General features: G+C 51.0%; 1 protein-coding gene across 3 annotated transcripts in view; it reads left to right on the forward strand.

Annotated features, from left to right (window-relative positions):
* The window catches only part of TBC1D2B (TBC1 domain family member 2B), an 87,160-nt gene extending 65,108 nt beyond the window's left edge, over positions 1 to 22,052 (forward strand). For 2 of the 3 annotated variants that reach the window (XM_082619653.1, XM_082619655.1), the window contains exons 9-13: positions 652 to 1,146; positions 4,173 to 4,290; positions 12,066 to 12,251; positions 14,172 to 14,293; positions 18,286 to 22,052. In XM_082619653.1, the coding sequence (XP_082475779.1) occupies positions 652 to 1,146; positions 4,173 to 4,290; positions 12,066 to 12,251; positions 14,172 to 14,293; positions 18,286 to 18,481 (1,117 nt within the window). In that variant the 3' untranslated portion in view covers positions 18,482 to 22,052. Of the gene's footprint in view, positions 1 to 651; positions 1,147 to 4,172; positions 4,291 to 12,065; positions 12,252 to 14,171; positions 14,294 to 15,257; positions 18,261 to 18,285 lie in introns of those variants that run through there. The other variant, XM_082619654.1, reaches the window with a different exon arrangement.
* Positions 22,053 to 22,619: the final 567 nt, after the last annotated feature.

The raw sequence follows: 22,619 nt of genomic DNA on the forward strand, positions 1-22,619 counted from the left end.
AAGGGCTCCTGTGTTTACTGTGGTCCCACCCGGCTAACCCAGGATAATCTCCCTGCCTTAAGTTCTGTAACTGTAATTCCACATGCAGTAACGTGACATATTCACAGGTTCCAGGAACATTTTGGGGGACCATTATTCTACCTACCACAGCAGAATAATTCTTTTTCTTTTTAAGAATTAAAAAGAATTCTTAATTCTTTGTCATCCCTAATGTCTTACAAATGTTTTCTCCCTTGTCTTTTCACTTTTTAAAACATTTTTCGAGCATAAGTGTTATGGATGTGTATATGTAGGCTATATAAACATACATGCACATGTATATTAATGTAGCCAAATTTATCAGCCTTGTATTTGCAGTATTGCTTGTATTTTCTTCTGTGCTTTTCACATTTAGCACCTCAGCCATCTAGAATTGACTTTTTTCCTGTATAGTATCAAGGAAAGATCTAATGTAATTTTTTCCCATATAGATAGCCAGTTATTCTCACCCTGTTTATTGAGAAGTTTATTATTTCCTCACTGAGTTGAAATGCCTGGTCATATATCAAAGTGCCATTTACACACGGGTAGATTTCTAGGTTCTCTTTTCTGTTTCATTGACCTTTTTGCCAGATTGCATCATTTAATTTTTCCTTTTGTTTTTCTCAACAGTGAATATGACATTTATGGGTTTAGGACTGTCCCAGAGGATGACGAGGAAGAGAAGTTGGTCGCCAAAGTCCGGGCATTGGACCTGAAGACTCTCTACCTCACAGAAAACCAGGAGGTTTCCACTGGCGTCAAGTGGGAAAACTATTTTGCGAGCACAGTGAACAGGGAGATGATGTGCTCTCCAGAATTAAAGAACCTGATCCGTGCGGGCATTCCACATGAGCACCGTTCCAAGGTGTGGAAGTGGTGTGTAGACCTTCACACCAGGAAATTCAAGGACAGCACTAAGCCTGGTTACTTCCAGACCTTGCTTCAGAAGGCTCTGGAGAAACAGAACCCGGCCTCCAAGCAGATCGAGCTGGACCTGCTGCGGACTCTGCCCAACAACAAACATTACTCGTGCCCCACCTCGGAAGGTATACAGAAGCTGCGCAACGTCCTGCTCGCCTTCTCCTGGCGGAATCCAGACATTGGCTACTGCCAAGGTCTAAACAGGTGGGTGCCTGGCCCACAGGGGACTCCTCTTTGCCGGTAAGATAACTTGTAGCTCCAGGTGCTGCCTGACAGCCCCCTCCCCTCCTGATGAGCCAAGAAAAACCAGTCTTTTAAGGGAAATAAATATCAATAGCTGCAGTAAGCTAGTTTTAATTATGCAGTATCCCCAATTCTAGAATAATTGAGAGAAACAGACATGCTTTTGGAAAGTATTGGGTTGGTCAAAAAAGTTCGTTCAGGTTTTCTTTTTTTCTTTTTTCTTTTTTGTGGTATGCAGGCCTCTCACTGTTGTGGCCTCTCCCACTGTGGAGCACAGGCTCCGGACACGCAGGCTCAGCAGCCGTGGCTCATGGGCCCAGCCGCTCCGCGGCATGTGGGATCTTCCCGGACCGGGGCACAAACCTGTGTCCCCTGCATCGGCAGGCGGACTCTCAGCCACTACTGCGCCACCAGGGAAGCCCCGTTCGGGTTTTCTGAATGAACTTTTTGGCCAATCCAATATTAAGAACAGCAAAGTCAAACTATTTGGAACAACTAGGTTTCTCATTTTGATTCCTTGTTGTTCTCATCACACTCAGGTTTCGATCAGAAGTTTGCTTTCATTCATTTATAGTGCTTGATGTGAAAACAGGGCCAGTCCTTGTTTATACAGGATCTTTGTCAATCAAGAGGTTGCCCCAAACAATTTTTCAGCTGTTTAAACCTAGCCCTTGAAGAGCCCAAACTTGTTTTCTTTTGTATGAGAGCCTTCTGCAGGTCTGGCTTACTTCCCTGCTTCCATAGGCAGAGGACACTGAAAAGCCTCTCACCTTCTCTAAATGATCCAGGCTCCTCATTCTGAGCTGAGCTGCACTGGGATGAGGCCACGGGAGGTACTGAGGTCTTTTCTCCATGAAGCTGCTCCCCATCACTGGACTTTGAGTGCTTGTGGCTGCTTTTTACCTCCTGTCTGTCTCTTACCTCGCTGGCGCACTTCTGCTGCTGTCATTAGAGTCCTTTTATATTCCTCTGTGTAATCAAAGTAGGTAACCAAGCTTGCTAGAAACATGGACAAAGAATGAAGAAGCTCCGTGTGCCATCTTTAGCAATTCTCCTTAAGTCAAGTGCATGCATTGAGTTTTGAATGCTGACGTTTATTCTGGCAGCTCTTGGGCCTTTTTAATCCTCATCTGTGCTGGATACTGACCTCCAGATAAGGGCTATCTATTTGCATCTGAAATGAGAGTATTGCAGGAAGAAAAGCTTTTAAACTGGAATGTTAGTTGGTTAAGACCTGAAACCAATGGTTTCCAGGAAGTCATTGCCTCTGTGGTGGTCAGGACAGGGTGCCCTCTCTGGGCCCTGAAAGTAAAAGGGACTGTGGCTGCTCCTCGATGGTCCCCATTTAAAAAAAAACGCCTGTAAATAAGTTATTGCCTAACAAAGCAGCCTTGTTTTGCATAAATGCACAGTTCACATTGTATACTCAGTCTAAAAATTCCTGGAAGCTAAAAACCTCTGAAACTTAAGGGATCTTGGCGAGGACTTGAGCATGCCTGGGTGCAGTAACACCCCATTTATCTGACATTGTCATGAATCAGCTGTTCCACACATAAGGAGACTTTCCAGAAAATTAAATCTTTCTCCGTACCATCACCATTAGGACCTCTAAATTTTAACCATTTTACTGGATTTTTTTTTCTCCACATTATTTTGTACATGAGAACAGAACTGTGAACCCAGAAATTCAGCAGAAGAATGCTAGCCTTTCCTCAGTGATTCAGGCCTGTCATCTGGAACATCATTTAACTAAAAGTGATGTCGTCAAAGGCTCTGCTGATTTCAGTCTCTCTACCCTTTCTCCTGGCTTCCGCAGGTGCTGTGCATGTCCTGTATTTCTCTCCTTGTCCATCTCTACCTGTTGTAACCTTTCTACTCTCCATCCCATTCATGCCTACTCAAGGCATCCCCTTCCCAGTTCTTTTTTTTTTAACCTTTTAATTTGAGATTTCATTATAATTTTATCTAAGGAAGAAAACAAAAACAGATTCTGAGAAGTGACTATAGGGTTTTCCGTAAGTGATGCACAGAACCTTCATGTCGCGAGCAGAGGTTCTTGGATATATAGAGGGGGGCTTTTCTCTTGCCTCTTCCTTTTCAGCCTTCTGCCCTGAATGCCCGCTCAGAGCCAAACCTGGGGTTACTGGATGAGTAACCTCTCAGTGGTGACCATGTAAATAGCCAGACCCAAGTTTCCATTGTGAGTGACATAACAGGTGATACATATGGTCCCCTTTCCCACCCCACGTGTGTGCTGTGGATGCAGTTCTTTGAGAAAGCCCCACCGCAGTGATTCATTTGTCTGAAGCCCCGTTTCAAGTAGACTGGTATCAAGAAAGTTGTTTTTAAACCATCATGTGTTCTTTTCCCCTTATATTCACCCCTGGATTTTTTGTGCATAAAAGGATTAGTTGGAACTTCTTGAACAAAAAACTCGAAGAATTAGCTGCATTAGCAAAAATCTTATCATGAAAACGTTTTAAAAAAAGGAGGCTGGCTGCTCATTGGGAAACAGTTCCATCATCTTTTTTTTTTTTTTTTTTTTTTTTTTTTGCGGTATGCGGGCCTCTCACTGTTGTGGCCTCCCCCGTTGCGGAGCACAGGCTCCGGATGCGCAGGCCCAGCGGCCATGGCTCACGGGCCCAGCCGCTCCGCGGCATGTGGGATCCTCCCAGACCGGGGCACGAACCCGTATCCCCTGCATCGGCAGGCGGACTCTCAACCACTGCGCCACCAGGGAGGCCCCAGTTCCATCATCTTTAAACAAAAACCAAATGAAGGGGAGGGTGGATGTAGCTTTGCTTCTCAAACTAGGAAATGCCACCCTCGCCAAGGAACACTCATTTAGTGTTCTTTCTTGGAGAACTAGAAGTTGCTGTGGCCGTGAGAGAGTGCAGCATACTGCAGAGGCCTCTGTGAAGACGGGCCGTGCTGCCCGGGTCTGGGCTAGGAGGCTGGCGCTCACTTTGTTCTCCGTTTGCTTGTAGATTGGTGGCAGTGGCCCTCCTATACTTGGAACAAGAAGACGCTTTCTGGTGTCTAGTCACCATAGTGGAAGTTTTCATGCCTCGAGACTATTACACAAAGACTCTTTTAGGATCCCAGGTACTTCTAAAAGTATTGTGCTTCAGTCAAAAACCTGTAGAATTAGAGCTGAAATGTGACCTGAATTAAGCCTTGGTGGGGGAGGCTCCATGTATGTGGACCCCTGAACAAGGTGCACACGGAGGCTGGGCCTGCCCTGGAGACTGGGCCGGGCTGCTTGGGAGCAAGTACCAGGTTAGGCTCACTTAGTGCCCTGGAAGCCAGCAGGGTGATTGCTACATCCAGAGAGAAACAGACCAGGCCTGCAGACCCGCTCTGTGGTCACTGCTTAGCACTGTCTACCCTGGGCTTGGCCTGCCTGGCCAGCTAAGCCACAATCCAGGGGTGCCTGGGGAGCTTGGCGTGTTAGCTTGGGTTCTCCAAGAGGCAGAGACCAAGGCAGAAGCAGATGTGCCAGAGATTCTGAGGGAAAAGACCTGTGAAGGATCTAGGGGAGGGACTGGGGAAGGCCCGGTGAACCCCTAGACCAGGGGAAGGAAGGAGGTTTGGGTAGGTGGGAAAGATCCCAGCCTATTGTGAAGTTCTGAGAAAGTTTTGGCCAGGCCTGTGTGGCGTCCTCAAGACAACGTCACCTGTTAAAGGTGCACACATCTTGGTGGGAACGGGCTGCAATAGTGCTCTCCCTGCTCACTCACTGGCTGGAAGCAGCGGGGGCGACATGGCTTCTGTAAACAAATGTGGTGATGGATCCAGAGGGGCAGTGCTGGGGCTGTCAGTACCGCCCACAGCAGGAGATCTAACCAGCACAGTTCATGCCCACCACGCCTGGAGTCTGAAGCCAGGGGGCGGGTAGGATGATGTGGGCTGGGAGAGTCCAGGGGTTCTGTCTGCACTTGGGACAGTCCCGACTCTATACCAGACCCTTGGCTGTTGCAGCCCAGGGCATCTCTTCCCTATGCTGGGCTGGGGGTGCTGCCATCACTGACTTCTGTAATGGCCTTTCCCTGCTTCCCCATTGGCAACCCTCCTCCTGTGTCTGACATTTGGTCCAGTCCTGCCCAAGAGCCTTTTTTTCTCTTGACCGCAGCTGCGCCCGTGTCTGTGCTCGTTGCATCCTCTTCTGCAGGCTTGTGCTGGTGCTCGGCCTGCCTGCCCACAGCCACTCCTCGCCCTCACTGCCGTACTCCCGGCCTGACAGCTGGCCGCAGGCTGTCTCCCAGCTCCTGTGTCGGCCAGCGGAGGAGGGCGCGGCAGCTGAAGGCAGTTTTCTCCCTCTCCATCCGGGGTACTGCCTCTGCCAGTGACTGCCTCCTCCGTGGTGCCAGCTCCTGTCTGGCGGGTTCTTCATGCCAGCGGGGACCTCCCTGCTCCAGCCTGGGGGTGGCTTCCTGCCCTGGCCTCTGGGCTGCCTCACCATCAACTGTTTGGTTTCTCAGCTTTTCCATCACCAGTGTGACCGTTGCCCTGGGTAAATCCCTGTTATAAATGTTTAGTGTGGCTTCTGTTTGCCTAGTTGAGCCCTGAATTTTACTTTCTATTTGCATTTCTGCCTCTGGAGGGATCCTCATTACTGCCCTCTGTTACCACCTATACTGCCTCCTCACCCGCTAGTTCCCCAGGCCAGGAACTCGAGTCAGCCTGCAGCACTCCTTCCTCTCTCTCTGTGTCCCTGGAGTTGCTGTTTCTGATCACTGCCACCTGCCTGGCGGCTCTCAGATTGGTTCTCTCATTCGCTTCTCACTGTTAGGTCACCATCTCCTGTCCTGCATCACTGCGGTTGCCTCATCTCCTCTCTTCCTGCCTTCACTCACCCAGCCCTTCTATCCGCCTCACTCACAGATTCAGCCATGTCCTCACCACCCCCTGCCCCGCGCCCCGCCTTCCGGGCAGAGCCCAGCCTCCTTCCACACCCTGACCTGCCTGCTTGCTGGGCTGCTGGGAGCGCAGCATGCCCTGTGATGGAGCCCTTGTCCTCTGGTGGTACGCCATTCTCTGTGTACTTTTGTACACAGTTCCACTATCTAGACCCCATTGCCCCGCTTACCTCCCTAGAAAGCTGCTGCTCAGCCTGAGCTCATGTGCCCCTTCCTCTGTGATACTTTCCCGCCTTCCCAAAGCTGACTTCAGGGCCCGCTCCCGTTCCCACTGCTCTGGCCCAGGCCTCGGTGGCAGTGGTTATTGTCCTGGGTCATCCTGCGTGCTTGCTTGTCTTCCAGCTTAAGGGCTGCAGCCCTGTCTTTCATTTTAGTGTCTCTCGCACCCAGAAGTGAGTGTCTGAATTCACATGAACTCTTTGCCCAGGGAAAGGGAGCCCCAGCCCATTGCTAGCAGCCACACAGCTGCACAAAGCCATGTGAGGTATGGAGGTATGGTTATCCCCATTTTACTTGGGAGAAATCTGAGGATCAGATCCACTAAGCATCTTGCCTGAGGTGCCACCACGGAGAGCCCAAGCTGGGGTTTGGCCTCAGACATCTGTGGCTCTGGGCCCAAGCTCTCCCCCTGCCCTGCCACTGCCTCTTGGAGTGCTGTGGGAGGACGGCAGGAGGGTGAGCTTTGCCCTTCCTACAGAGCGGGCTTTCCTTTGGGTTCCTGTCCCAGCTTCATGGATGTCACCTGATCCCGGAGAAGCCCGTCTGGTCTCCCTGTGATTGCTTCCCTTTGCTAATTAAACTAGAGATTCGTTTTTGTTAAAATAGTGGGTAAACTAGTAGGAAATGAACAGCAGTGGGAAGAGGCAGCTGGCACAGTCAGGTGCGAATAAAGAGGCCAGTAAAGAAAGTTTTATGTGTTCATGGACACCTGGAAGCTAGTAGCTTCAAAATTTCAGATGACTCAGTGTTTCTGAATGAGAAAAATGAAGCACTGATCTTTCTTAGTTCCACTGAGGGTGTGGTTGAGCACATCAGTGCTTGGTGTGCTCAGTGTGCTTGGGCTTGGGGTTACATGGCCGGGTTGGAAGACAGGCCCTGTCCTGGAGCTGTGGAGCTTGGCCACATCACTTAACATCTCTGTGCCTCAGTTTCCCTGTCTGTAAGATGAGTGTCATATTCTCTTATAGAGTGTCTGAGGTTGAATTCAGATGATGCATTAAAAGAGTTTAATATGCTTAGAACACTGTAAAAACTCAATAAAATTATTATTAATAGTGTTATTACAGGCAGAAGGGGAAGACCTATTTTAAGCATGTGAATTTAAGATAAAATTTGCCTCACATTGTCACATCAACATAAATGTAAACTCTAAAGAGACATTTTCCCCGACTTTAAGGGTTTTAAAAAAATTTTTTTGGTTGCATTGGGTCTTCGTTGCTGTGTGTGGGCTTTCTCTAGTTGTGACGAGCGGGGGCTGCTCTTGGTTGTGGTGCGAGGGCTTCGCATTGCAGTGGCTTCTCTTGTTGTGGAGCACAGGCTCTAGGTGCACGGGCTTCAGTAGTTGTGGCGTGTGGGCTTCAGTAGTTGTGGCTTGTGGGCTCTAGAGCGCAGGCTCAGTAGTTGTGGTGCACAGGCTTAGTTGCTCCGTGGCATGTGGGATCTTCCCGGACCAGGGATCGAGCCCGTGTCCCCTGCATTGGCAGGTAGATTCTTTCTTTTTTTTTTTTTTTTGCGTTACGTGGGCCTCTCACTGTTGTGGCCTCTCCCGTTGTGGAGCACAGGCTCCGGATGCGCAGGCTCAGCGGCCATGGCTCACGGGCCCAGCCGCTCCGCGGCATGTGGGATCTTCCCGGACCGGGGCATGAACCCGTGTCCCCTGCATCGGCAGGCAGACTGTCAACCACTGGGCCACCAGGGAAGCCCGGCAGGTGGATTCTTAACCACTGTGCCACCAGGGAAGTCCCTCCCCCTGACTTTAAAAGTAATAGATGCTCTCTGAAGTTAGGTAATACAGAAATATATATTAAGAAAATGAAAAATCACCTGTTATCCTACCAGCTTGAGAATCACAGCATTTTGATATATTTCCTTTTTACTTTTTCCCAATACATTTAGGTATCCAAATTGAGAGACTGATTATCTTGGCTGGTTCACATGACAGCATGAGCATTTTCTCATACAGTATATAGTTTTTAACCATCATATTTGGTGGCTGTAATATTCCATTGGGTGAATGGACTTGAGGTATTTAACCATTCTCCTATGATGGACATTGCATAAAGCCACTCTTAAAATACGGATGGTTTTGTGTGTGCAGGCAGCCCCCAGCGCTGTACTTTGCAAATCGCTGTCAGCTGCCTCCTGCCAGAGCCCAGTGCCTGAGCCCCTTAACGCTGCGCTGCAGTTCAGATGCTCAGCAGCTTCTCCGTCAGTTCAGTGCACATTGTGCACCAGGACCTCGCTGGGCGCTGAGGACACAGAGATGAATACAGTCATTCCACGTCCTCTTGAGCTGAGAGGGGCTGAACAGAGGCCCGAGCAAGTGTCCCTGGCAGCCTGCCCCACGCCAGCCGTCTGCCAAGCACCCGGCAGCCTCGAGAACAAGACACCATCTGCCACCTACCTGGGAGGAGAGGTGTATGCCTCGTTCTTCTCCCACTTCAAGGCCAGCTGACTGGTCCCTTCCTCTCAGGCACTTTCAGCCCAGTCCCTCTGGGCAGAGTATATCACATCGCCATCTTTTGGTCCAGTGGTCAACTGTCTGTGTCCCTTGCCCGTTTATAACCCCTTAAAAGTAGCACCTTGTCCTGTTGTCTCTTGTCCCCAGCACTGGCCAGTGCCAAGCATGAAGTGTGTGCAAATATGTAGTCGTTGTTTAAATGCTGAGGGATGGAATAGCACCAGCAGAAAAGAAGGCCCATCACCAGTGGGTGATGCTGACCCTGCCCAGTGGGAAGAGCTGGGCTTCCAGGGAAGCTGACTGAAGAAGACGTCCAGGAGTGGCCTGTCATCGTGGCTACCGCACATGCACGTGTTGGGATGCTTTTACAACTTGCCTTTCAGTTGTTGGTCCACCTATCAGAATTTTACAGAGGTGGGGAGTGGATGTGGGTGAGAAGGTGAGAAACTGATACTTTTTGCACACTACGGGATGGTTTTATAACTTTAAAAAAAATAAATTTATTTATTTATTTTTGGCTGCACTGGGTCTTCGTTGCTGCACGTGGGCTTTCTCTAGTTTCGGCGAGTGGGGGCTACTCTTCGTTGCAGTGCACGGGCTTCTCATTGTGTTGGCTTCTCTTGTTGCAGAGCACGGGCTCTAGGCACGCGGGCTCAGTAGTTGTGGCGCACGGGCTCTAGAGCGCAGGCTCAGTAGTTGTGGCGCACAGGCTTAGTTGCTCCGTGGCATGTGGCATCTTCCCAGACCAGGGCTCGAAGCTGTGTCCCCTGCATCAGCAGGTGGATTCTTAATCACTGCGCCACCAGGGAAGTCCTATAACTTCTTATATACTTTTGTTTTTTAAGTCTTCTAAGAAAACTTAATTATAATTCATTTCAGCAAATTTAGATCTTCAAAATTTTGTCTCTTCCAGTCAGAAAGCAAACTGGACAAAAATGTATGTTTCCAACCATGATTCCTGTATTTTATCCTCTGTGCACCCTAGGGTGACTTTACAATGCTTTGGAATCATTTCTGTAAAAAATAATGTTTTTTAGTTTTTTAAGTTACTTTGCCTTTTAAAATTTTAAATTTCAACCAATGATACCTACTTGAACCTATATAACATTCTTTAAAAAAAATTTTTTTTGACTATAATGGCTTCTATATTTTTTTAAAAAAGCAAACCTTCCCAAAAGGATAAACAATTGAGATTTTCAAAGTTTTGGATTGCCCTAAAAAAAAGGACATTTTAAAATGTCATTTTAACATTTATCTAGATTGTTTTTAGTTATTTTAGTATTCCAGTAATCCCAAGAATTATCACATCTTCTATCTTATCTTGACTGATATGCAGGTGAAAGTTTGGCAGGTTTTTCTGGGATCCATTCCTAGGAGTAGACTTGCTGTAGGGTGAGGCTTCCTGTTTCCTGGGTGTTGCCGGATTGCTCTCCTAAACGGTTGTACCGGTTCACACTCCCCTCACCATTCAGGGAACGCTAATGAGGTGATACACTTCCCTCGCAGCTGGCTCTTCCTCACTGTGCTCTCGTTCCTGGACGGCCTGCCTTTGGCCCATTGTGCATCTGTGGATTGCTTTCCTCTGCTGGTCTCTTTCTTTCTCACGGTTCCACCACTCACCTGAGGTGACCTCACTCCACCCAGGCCCTGGAGCCTCAGCCTCGGGTCTCTGGTGGGCTGCAGTTCTCCTGCTGCAGATGCCCCTCGGGCACCAGCATGTCCCAGTCTCCCCCAGCCCAGCCCTCATTCCTATGATCCGGCCTCAGGGGACCACACTCTGCCCTCTCCATGCCCCTGTGGGAAGCCTGTGTATTCTGAGCACCCCTCTTCCTGACCTCTGACAGCAGAGGGGTCTGTAGGTTCATACAGACTTTACCTCTACACAGTTCTGATCCAGGTGCCCCTCTCCTCCCACCACCTTTCCTTGGTTCAGATTTTCATCACCTCTGCCCCGGGTGTGGTGGGGCCTCCATGGGGCCTTGCTTCCCCTTCAGCTTGGCCCCCTGTTTCAGGTGGAGAGATGGATCAAATCCAACCACATCACTCTCCTGCTTAAAGCCTCTTAACGCTTCTCCTTCATTGCCTGCTGCATTTTTCAAACATGAGTAATCGGTATTGGCACTAGCTTTTTTTTGTTTTTTTCATCAAATTAAGTTGAATAGAGTAGAACTGAGGCATCAAAGTGTGTCCTACTTTGTGAGGTTAAGTACTGTTTGTGAGTTTGTTTCTCTTCTGTGCATACAGACTAGGTGATGGCTGATGTATATTTTCTTGTGGGTCACAGACAAAGGCTGGAAAAGCCCCTGGCCTGTAGGTGAGGTCTGCCCCTCAGGGACCTGGTGCTTCTGCCGGGCTGAGCTGCGTCCTTCTCACCCCTTGTGCCCAGAATCCTGTGCTCCCACCACAGGGCTCTTCTCCTCCAGGCTTGGCTGGGACCCGTCCGGGGCTCTGTAATGCTCTGTAAATACATCTTTACCAAGCCCTGGTGGCCACAGCTATCATAACAGTCCATACATCTGGCTTCCCCCCTCGTCTTTTAGCTCCTAGAGGTCAGGGCTGAACCTGATTCATCTCTCTGCCCAGCACTGGCCCCTGCTTGACACAGCATGGAGGGGTAACAGCCACCTGTTTTGATATGTGTTTACCTAAGTCTCATGTAATCTTCACAATAGCCCTGGGAGAGAGAGATCATTAACTGTTTTCCAGATGAGGCACAGAGCTGTCTAGAACATAATCTGCCCAAGGCCACCCAGCTAGAAAGTGGTAGAGTTGAGAGCCAAACTCAGGTCCAGCTGACTCTGGAGTCCTTGCTACCTCACTGCCCCACACAGCCCAGTAAATATTTGGTGAATGGATGTGGTGATATCACACTTCCTCTTTGGCCCGGGACTCAGGTATATGGCCCTTTGCAGCAGCACCCTCTGTATTTCCACGTGGATTAGCAAGACCGACTACGCCACCGGCTCTGCAGCAGCCCATTTTCATGGGGCATTTTGAGTACAGGAGTGGCTTTCAGGCCACAGAACCCACCCCCATACCCTGTGGAAAGGATGACAGTCAGGGGGCACTTGGTGAGCACCTGCAGTGTGCAAGGTCAGCTGCTTCTTGGGCTCACCCCAGAGTGGGTGCAGAGCCGTCCACTCTGGGGTCAGCCCGCCAGGCATTTGGAACAGCTGCGCTGCTGCATGTTGTGATGGGCCTGCAGCCCCTCCGGGGCCCCGGATGGCCTGCTCAGTACAGTGGCAGCCCCCATACACTTCTCCCCTTTGCTCCCTCTCCAGGTGGACCAGCGGGTGTTCAGAGACCTCATGAGTGAGAAGCTGCCTCGACTGCATGCCCACTTTGAACAGTACAAAGTCGACTACACCCTCATCACGTTCAACTGGTTTCTGGTGGTGTTTGTGGATAGCGTCGTTAGTGACATCCTCTTTAAAATATGGGACTCTTTCCTTTATGAGGGACCAAAGGTGGGTCTGCTTGCTGCGTGACTCCATGGGCAGTGGCAGTGGCAGCAGAGTGGCCGGCTTAGCTGGGACGCATGAAGGGTGCCGAGGGGCAGAGTGATCCCAGCACCAGGTGCTGCTGGAGGTTGGTCTGGGGTCACAGGAAACTGCAGTCATTTGCTCATTTATCAGAAACATTGAGTCTCTGCCAAACCCTGTGCCAGGCATGGGGGCTTTGATGGTTTGCAGTCTGAGCCTCAACGTCTGTCAAACAGATGGCGGTATTATCCCCACTGTACGGATGAGGAGGTAGAGGCCCAGAGTAAACAGAGGACTAGGGGCAGACTCAGGGGGCCAACTTCAGAGCCCTACTGCCCACAAGCCTCCCACCCAGTCTGTTTTATGTTTTAAAAAAATCAGTTTGTGAGTAACACATGATAAACTCAAATCATATAACTAAGGGCGTGCAGTAGAAAAGAGATCCCCTGTCTCCTAGCCGTTCTTCTCAATGTACTGTGTCTTTTTTTCAAGGTATTTTATGTATATCTAAAATATGTTTTTTTAATTTATTATTTATTGGTGATAGTTTCATATCAGGGCATATAGATCTGGTTCTTTTTTTTTTTTAAACTCTGTATAGTATCTCCTTCTACAGATGAACCAGAAATTTACAAAACAGTCCCCTGATGATGGACACTTACATTGTTTCCAGTCTCTTGCCACTTCAAACTGTGCTGCCATGACTCCTTATAATTGTCTTCCTATAGGTGCAAGTGCATCTATAGGTTTAGTCCTAGAAGTGGAAGTGCTAGGTCCAGGGTAAATCCAGAATCAAAGGACCCTGTAGTTTTCATCGAGAATGCCAAATTGCCCTGCAGAAGGGCCTTACCAATTTCTGCTCCCACCGGCAAAGTTTGAGTGTGTATATTACCCCACACTCTGTCCAGTACAGTACATTATCAACTTTTTAATCTAGTCTGTCATTATTGAAAAGAATTCTCAACCAGGGCTTAAACAGTGTTCCCTATTGGGCCACAGGTAGGGATGTTAAGAGAAAAATAATCTATTTAAACTCTGTAAATATTGTTTTCTGAATAAGAAAAAGTTCAGGTTGGTGCAAGCCAGCCAGTGCCCTTACATGTGGGCGAAGCAGTTTGTTCCAAAGCTGCTTGAACTTGCAGGACCACCAGGAGTCCATTCCCTCTGGCCTCAACTCAGTGACCCAGAAACAAATCAGTAGAAAAAAAAAGAAAAAAAAAAAAAGAAAAATATATTTTCTTTCACCATATTCAGAAGTCAGAAATTCAGACCCTAGTTTCAGTAGGTGAGATAAAAACTGCTTCTGGAGGTGGAGCTTTCTAAGAGTTTCAGAATCAGAGGACCCTGGTTTTGATTTAATTTAAAAATTATTTCTAGTTCTATATAGCTTATTGACTAGAAATGTGAGCTAAATGTGGAAGGATTCCACAAAGATTCTACTCCTTAAGGAAATGTTTGGTTTGGGCTGAAGTGTTGCTGAAAACCACCAAAGAGTTGAAAACTTTTTCTATTAAGAAAGGCACTGGTGGGGCTTCCCTGGTGGCGCAGTGGTTGAGAGTCCGCCTGCCGATGCAGGGGACACCGGTTTGTGCCCTGGTCTGGGAGGATCCCACATGCCACGGAGCGGCTGGGTCTGTGAGCCGTGGCCGCTGAGCCTGCGCGTCCGGAGCCTGTGCTCCGCAACTGGAGAGGCCACAACAGTGAGAGGCCCGTATACTGCAAAAAAAAAAAAAAAAAAAAAAACCCCAAAAAGGCACTGGTGGAAATTGCACCTCAGATCAAGTGTCTGCCCTAGGGCAGGCCGTGCAGGCTGCTCCCAGGGCCCAGGGAGGCTTTTCATCCCTGGAGCCAGTGCCTGGAGCCACGGTGCTTCTTTACTCATAGATTTCCCTGTCCTTTCCGCAGGTTATCTTCCGCTTTGCCCTGGCACTTTTTAAATACAAGGAAGAGGAGATCCTGAAATTGCAAGATTCAATGTCCATATTCAAGTATCTCCGTTACTTCACTCGCACTATCCTTGATGCTAGGTGAGTCCTTGGGGGAATCCCCAGACGTCCAGGCGGGCAGGGATCCTGACCTCTGCTTCCTTGAGAACAGACTGTCCCGGCCATCTCAAACCCAGAGCCTTCCCAGGTGTGCAGTGGTGAGAGAGGGCGCTTCCTCCCAGGGAAAAGGGGGAAAGAGTGGGAACACCCAGCGGCCTCCAGAGACTAGGGAGGAACTAAGATGAAAGATGCTTTTATCCTTTATTCAACAAACATAAATCCCAGCAACCAAAGCACATTATTTGTCTAGTGAGCACTTGCTGAGTATCAACCACACGCAAGCCCTCTGCCAGGCATTGAGGATGGTAGATGAGGAACAGGCCCTGTCCTTGAAGAACTTGTGGGGAAGTGTTACGGCATGGTTTGCTAAGAGCTGTGGTGGAGGAAGCCCAGCGATGGGGCAAGTGCCAGGGGAAGGCCGGGTGACCTGGGCCAGGCAGGGGTGGTGGGGAGTGGGCAGCCCGGGCAGAGGGACTCAGGAGCCGTGTGCTCGCAGGGCTGTGGGCGCACAGCGTGTTTGGGGGAACTGCTGCAGTGGCTCGGCCAGGGTGGGGCTGGCGTGGCAGGGTTCGAGGCTGGGCGGGAGCAGAGCTGGGCTGTTAAGGCCCTTGTAGACTCTGCCGAGGACCCTGTGCTTCATCCTGAGTGTTGGGAAGTCCCTGCAGGGTTAGACACCAAAAGGGCACGTCAGGTTGGAGCAGGACTGGCAGCAGGAGACTGGGGGTCCCGGTGAGAGAGGTGGTAGCCTGCAGCGAGGTGCCCCCAGAGATAGAAAAGAGGGGGCAGATTGAAGGGGGTGGAGGAGGAATTTGAACTTCGAAGTCCCCTGGCTTTCTGGCCTGGGCAGCTGAGCGTTCAGGAATCTCTTCACCCCCTCGCTCCCCAGCCACACGCTTTTTGCCTGTTCTGAGCCACCCTCGTTGTCCATGTGTCCCCTGAACTACAGTTGGCAGCTGCTCTGGCCCTGATGACCAAGGCTGGGTTCTCCAGGGGATTTCTGTGGACCTGCTGCTGATTGGGCAAGTGAGGGTGCACGTCCCTGCGAACCACTGAGGCGGCGCTAACGTTCGCTGTGCCGAGGTGCTGGGAGCTGCCCATACTGCACGGGAATGGATCCCTGCAGCAGACTTGTGGCCTCTTGAAAACCACAGGAGTCCTTTCACCGAGAAACATTTGGAGCTTATTAATGTTTTTCAAACTCTGTTGACTGCCACCCATAATAAGAACATTTTATCTCACAACCTAGGACACACATACTGGAGTGTATATAACTGAAACAAAAGAATTTGTTGAAATATTCCCAGTGCTTGCCAAAGATCTGTGCTGTACCCTCTGATATATTTTCTAAATACACTGTTTATTGCATATTTAAGATGCTCGTCATGACTCAATTGATTCCTTGATCCACTGATGGGTGACAACCTACTTGACAAACACCAGTTGCCCCCCCCCCCATGATGCTCACCTAACGGGGAGGGAAGGCTTCTCTCCTTGGCTGATGTAGGGAGAGGCGGTTGGGCAGCGTCCAGGCCTCTGGTCAGCCAGGAGGAGGGGCTGAGGGCTCCGGTGCTGCAGGAGTCTTGTGGCAGGAAAGTGTGTGGGGCCGGAGAGGGGGGAAGGAGGACCATCCCCCTGTGGTTCTCTTGAGTGAGGCCAAGGGACCAGGGAGGTGGACGCTGGGAGAAGGTGCTGGCTGAGGCCATACCTGGCTTCCTTGGATGTCACCACTATCGTTAGGATCTTTTACTTGGGAAGTGGATTTTTAAGATGTTTTCAGGCTTATTGCTATATCAACAATAATAGGATATCCAAGAATAATGTTTGCCTGTGAAAGATTGATGCTGAGTCCTGGAGTGAACCTTGAGAGCATTTGTTAATCTCACATCGGGTCAAGATGACAAGAGTGGCGTTCAGTGAACTTCACTCCAACAGCTAATGCATGTGGAGGGCATCCTGCTCAGCCCCTAACAGTTTTGTGTGGGTTGTCAGTGCTGCCGCGTGGCAGAGACGCAAGCGGTGGTGGGCCTGGCGGTAGTCCCTCTACTGTTGCAGGCAGAGCTGGGATAAGGTCTGTCCTGCGCACTCCTGCAGCGCCACCTGGTGAGTGGCTTTCGTGCAGTTTCCCGTCAGTTTGCCACAGGAAGTCTGTGTCCACTGGACCCAGAGTTCCCTGTGCGGCGGGATCACCTGTGGGTATTGTTAGGACTGCAGATGCCCTGGCCCCACCCCTGGACTGGGGCCCCAGTATTTTAATAAGCTCCCCAGACTAGCGGTTCCAAGGAGCATCAACCTGCAGCGCCCTGATTGGTTCTGTGAGGAGGAGGCAGGTGACTGAGTGAGATGTGGTCAGGGGTGCGGTGCAACAAGATTAGACCCATCTCTGAATCAGGACCTTCCGGGGCCTGTCACGCGCCAGGCGTTGTCTTCTGAACGTAGCTGACACAGGGCACTTTCTCATCTCTTGACAGCACCTTCCAGGCCCGAGGGAGAGCGGTGTGCAGTTCCCCGTGCTGCCCCAGCCTGCGCTGATGGTGGCTGCCTGACGGAGGCAGCGGACAGTATCAATCTAATTCAGTGCTTTCTGTAGCAAGGAAGGGCCTGGACACTTGGATTCCAGGTGTATGGAGCCTGTGACTAATAGCTGTTGGAGAAAAGGGGCTGGTCCTACAGGCCTGGTTCCCAGTCCCCAGCCAGCATTTTGTTTCACAGAGACCCACACTGAGCAGGCCTTTCCTGCTCATGAGTTCTAGAACATGCTCTGGGGAGCTCGGCTCTTAAAGCCAGCCTTTCTGACCCTTTACCTCCTTGCAGGAGCATCCTCTGGCTTGGAGTTAAGCATGTCTAAGGTGTGAGTGTTTAAAAATATAAGAGGGAGGGACTTCCCTGGTGGTCCAGTGGCTAAGACTCCGTGTTCCCAGTGCAGGGGGCCCAGGTTCGATCCCCGGTCAGGGAACTAGATCCCGCATGCCACAGCTAAGACCCGGTGCAGCCAAAAAAAAAAATAATAATAAATAGAATTTGAAAATGTATGTAAGAGAGAGGGATGCTAAGGGCACGTACACATGATGGGGGAGCGGCAGGAGCGAACGGTTTGTTTTCTGACAGGCGGGGAGGAAGTCCTGTGACACCGCTGTCTCATCACAGCCTCTCCTGGGTTTGCAAGAGCATCAGGCCTTAGATCCCTGCTGCTGGGGCCAGCAGAAGGGAGGTGGGGGCTTAGTGTGCGAGGAACCGGCTTCTGTGACACCACCAGACGGCTGTGGCTGCCGTGATTAGTGCTGGAAGCCCTTAGCCAGGCCTTGGGCACTTTCTAGTCCTGTTTTTATTAAACTGCTGGCCAGTGGTTCGGGGCAAGTTACCGTGATTTTAAAATATTTACTGTAGATGGGTGCCTCGACCTGGGGATAGTACGAAACCCACAAACTGCACGTCTCTCCGTAGACTGCGTCTTGACGCCTGTCACACCACTGAGTCTGACAGTTATCCCCAGGTTTGCTCGGGCATCCGTGCATCCATTCACTCCCCGTCAGTCCGTCCAGTGACAGAGCCTTTCTGAGCACACCCTGCACCAGGCCTCATGCTGGTTCCGAGGACTCAGAGGCACGCGGCCCCCACCATCGCTGAGCAAGTGCCAGACCCCGTCCTTGTGCTCACGGGCGGCAACTCGAGTAACCCCCTGCCCAGGAGGCAGCACCGCTCTTACCTGAATGTACAGATGAGGAATTGGGGGCTGGAAAGGGGGGTCACTTTCCCTGTTCTGCGTCTCACGGGGAGCATGTGGTGGAGCTGGCGTCTGGATCCAGGCCGGCATTCGGGGGCTGCCCCTGCAGCCTCTGCATGAGTGCTGGCCTCTGAGTGGTGTCCGGGGTCCGCCTCCCCACACCCCCAGGCCTCCAGGCCGGGCTGAAATGAGTGCTGTGTGAGCTCTCGCCTGAGCCCCGCTAATGCTCTGTCTCTGTGCTGTGTCCTGTCAGGAAGCTGACCGGTATCTCCTTTGGGGACCTGAACCCATTCCCCCTGCGCCAGATCCGGAACCGGCGCACCTACCACTTGGAGAAGGTCCGGCTGGAGCTGACGGAGCTGGAGGCCATCCGGGAGGACTTCCTGCGTGACCGGGACACCAGCCCTGACAAGGGCGAGCTGGTCAGCGACGAGGAGGAGGACTCCTGAGTGCCACCCCACTCCCAGCCCATGTCGCTGCTCTTCCTGCCTTCACAACCAAAGTGTGCCAAAAGGGTGAACTGCAGAGATGTTTCTGCTCGTTTCAAAGCCAGAATGTAACATCCGTGGTCTCTGGAAGTCTGCTGGGCAGATGTCTAAAGCCACACTGCACTTTCTCATTTCCACTCGGGGTGGGGGTCTAATCTGTTTACAGCCACCTTCATGCTGTGGCACGTGGTTACTCGTATCCCGTCATGCTTTCTGCCTGATCAGTGCATCACTAGGCTTATAGCTGGCAATTTTTAAGAGCCTATTTACAGCATCTGTCAGCTTTGTTGGTGACTCTGCGCTTAGAAAACCTTAAGTGGGCCATCTCCCCTTGTGGTACCTCCTGTATGTAGTGGGCCGTCGTGGGCAATGTTTTAAACAGTTGCTGTGGAGGGTGCCCACTGCACTTCACACACTCCTGGGCCAGAGTCTGACTGCTTTGGGTGGCATAATGTTGGTGTGAATAAAGGGACTTCCTTAGGAAAGCAAGCACATCCCTTTTTCCGAAACGGCCTGTAGAAAGCCCATAGACCTTCTGCTGGTGGCTTCAAGGTGCTGGCCGTGCCCCATTTCTGGGATAGCTTTTGCCCTTCCATGCACAGCCTTTCAAATAGTAACTCCCAACCTGCTGGGGGAGGGCCTGGCTCTCCAGACACCACACGCTCACTGTCCGCATGGCTCCACGAGGCTCTGTGCAAACCTCTTCTTTCCATCTGAGAGTTGACCCTTGGTTCATTCTACACATGTGGATGGGATTCCAAGGAAACTGTGGATCATCATCCTACAAAGCAGGGCCACCCTTGGGCCGGCCTTGGTTGAGGGGATGGAGGAAGCTTTTCTGGGGGTGCTTTGCAGGGCAATGGTGTAGCTGCAGAGTGAATGCTGTTGGGCAGCTGGAAACTGTGGCTTCCTCGGGAACAGCCAGTGTGTCTGGCTGGGATGGCAGGAGGCCGGCTGCGAGGGCCTGGGCTGGGAAGCCCTCACTTGAGATCAAAGCTTTGGTGAGCCCTCCCAGATGCGTCCCCTCCCCACTGCTACTCGGAGGCATCCTTGTTCTCAGCAGCTGTCCTCCCCTGTGGGGTCACCATTGCTCCCAGTATGTGAGGCTGCCTAGGTAATTCTGGGACTTAGAGCACTACCTTTTTGAAGGCCTGGAAAGAGGCTGTGTGCAAGGAAGGTTATTTTTGCTTAATCACTTTGTGGACCATCCCTGATGTGTAGATATGAGAGAATGTTTCCTGGACAGTATTACTCAAATAGGAAAGAAAATTTTAAATGGATTTTTTTACACTACCTGGAAAAAATTGGAAATAATCCTTAGTTGATACAAAACACAGACTATTGAAGCAGTGTAATTTGAAGCAGCACTTTTTTCATAAGCATTTTTTTTTTTCTGTCAACCTTCTAGCAGTATCATAGCTAGGATGGCATTTCAGCATACTAGACTAAGCTCAACTTTTCTGTCTTTGGTTAGGCTGGTTAATTTGATTTCTCACTGTGTACAGGGAGCTGGCCTCTGTATGTAGCCAAAAAGCCTTTGTCTGTTTTCAGGTGTCAACACCGTATTTTATCATCGTTTTGGCCTTTGGGAGCAGCTGTTTGAGGGCTGCCGTTTTCAGGAAGTTGCCTTGTGAGTTGGGCTGCAGCCTTGCCACACTCTGCACAGACCCCTGCAGGACCACTGGGGCTGCTGGAGACCGCCTTCCGGCCCCCGCCTCCCACACCTGCTGTCAGCCTAGCGGCCAGCAGCCCAGGAGGTGCAGTAGGAATGGGGTTGGGGCCCCACAGGTCAGCTCCAGCTTCCTTGAGACTTTAGTTTCTAAGCTGATTTCCCCCTGGAAGTGCTGTGTCCTGTGGGCTAAAATGCTGCCTTTAGGAATAAGCTTGTTTTGTCTGTTCTGCCTTGAAAAGACTCATCTTAAAAGCACCTGAATTGGGCCCAGGGACCAGCTGTGTGTGGCTGGTGTCAGCCATGCCCTGAGTGGTGGTGGCATGTTAGTATTTCCAGGCTGTTAGCATCAGTGGTCAGGCAGTGGGCATGGGAGAGCAGAGAGAGAGATCGTGGAGGAAGTGGACCAGGAACCCTTGCTAGGAGGTTCTCCTCTCTGGAATAAAGCACTAGGTGTCTAGAGGGTGGGAGAGGGAATGCTTGGCCCGATTCCAGACTGGGGACAGGATGGAGCTGATTCCTTCCTCCAGAACTGTAGGGTTTGGTCCCACTATTTTGAGCCAACGCTTCCCCTCTCCTTGTGCTGTTGAGGAAAGAGCTGCTCTATACCCTCCAGTGCCTCCCTCGCTGGTCCCATGGGGAGGGCCCTTCTGACAGGTGCTAGCCTGGGGGTGGGGCGGCCTCCAGCCTGCTTCCCAGGCGCACACACCATGGCCAAGGGGAGCCGTGCTCATCACACCAGGTGGGAATTGCCAGCTTTCATGTTGGTGAGTTGTTTTGTGTGGGTTGAACATTTGTTAATACTTTTGAATATTTTCACTACAGTTTATATTTTTATAGGCTATTTTTATCAAGGTTTTCTAGATTACGTACATCTATTTTATATAACAAGTTCTTCTGCGTGCACGACTCCTTTGTGTGTATTTATGTAAACCTGAGCCTCCGGAATCGCTCTGCACCTCTGTGCCATCTCTGACGATCACTGACTTCTCCTTAGTATGCATGGGCCCATTTCTTACCCCAGGTAGCCTCGGGGCTACTTGCAGTCATGCCTGACAGCTATCCGACAGCAGCCAAGACTGCTGAGTGCTGGGAACAATTCTGGTTTCTACATTATATTGATATAGGAAGTACTCTAGGCAAATAGCCAGTCTTTTTTTGTTTTGTTTTGTTTTAAACTAAATGTATTACTGCACAAATCCCTACTCCTCACTTTGCACGGTGTTGCCTCTCTGCCTGTGTTCTGGGCAGCTGGGCATGCCTGGGGCCGTCCTTGCAGGCAGGAGGCTGGATGCCAGCAGTGGAGGACTCGGGGCATTGCCAAGTGACTCTTTCCTTTTATGTCACAGCAGCTTCTGTGCTTATCTTCAAGTTAAATTTTGGAATTGTCATACTAAAAGGAAAAATAAACAACTAATTTGTATAACCTTCTGGTTTGAAATGCAGTTACAGTCACTTGTGATGGGACTCAGCCCCAAGGGCTCGAAGGTGCCTCAGGGCTTATGGGGGGGCGGCGGGGGGTGGGGGATGCTCTCCACCTTCCAGCTGGGTGTTTCTGCATCCGTCTTTGGTTTGCTCTGGCCAGGTGGGACAGAATGCCTGGGAGGCCCTTGAAGCCATGGCCAAGCTGCAAGTGAGGGCTGGGGGCACTGGGTTGGGCTGAGAGCCAGGAGCTGGAGTTCCCTGTGTCCGGAGTAACCCCCAGCCACAGGATGGCAGGCACCCCTCCTTCCACCAGCTGTGACGTGCCCTGCCTGAGTCATGGGTTGTTTGCCCCCTGCCTAGGCTGACAGCTCAGGCCCAGCTGCCACCTGGGACACCACTCCCCGCACCCATCATCGGAAAAACACGAAGATGATTAAGACCAAATGTCTTTCTACAGTGTGATGGCGGCGGGGGGGCGGGGGGGGGAGCTCCAGTGAGGATTCCCAGACAGAGCAGGCTGGTGAGTCTGTATTCTTCCGGGACACGGATTCAGTGAGGCTGGGGGTTCCTGAGGTCACAGCACACAGCAGTGGCACAGCTGTGACTGGGACCCGAGTGCTAGCCCTGGCTCAGTGTGTGGGTCAGAGGCCTGCAAGTAGAGGCCCTGCTCCCTGTCCCTTGTAAGGGGTTGCTCTTGTGACAGTGCAAATCCCTAGGAAGCTATTACTCACAGCATGGGTCTCCAGGGCCTCCTCTGGCCAGCTGGGCTGCTGCAGACAGACAGGAAGCAAGCCTGACACCCCTCCACTCTCGGACAGTGCGGTGACGCTTGGACTCACGCAAGCCCCAGACTGCTCTCTGTGCAAAGCTACCGTGGGGCCTGCTCAGGCCATCTTCCTACCTGGTCAGAGGGGTCAGCTGCTGGAGGTGGCCCAGAGCTCAGAGCAGGAGATGATGGGAGCTTGAGGCCTGTGTAGTCAGGACATATGCCCTTGTGCCAGTCAC

The sequence above is a fragment of the Mesoplodon mirus genome, assembly GCF_964341445.2.
Source record: "Mesoplodon mirus genome assembly, chromosome: 4".
NCBI classification, from domain to species: Eukaryota; Metazoa; Chordata; class Mammalia; order Artiodactyla; family Ziphiidae; genus Mesoplodon; species Mesoplodon mirus.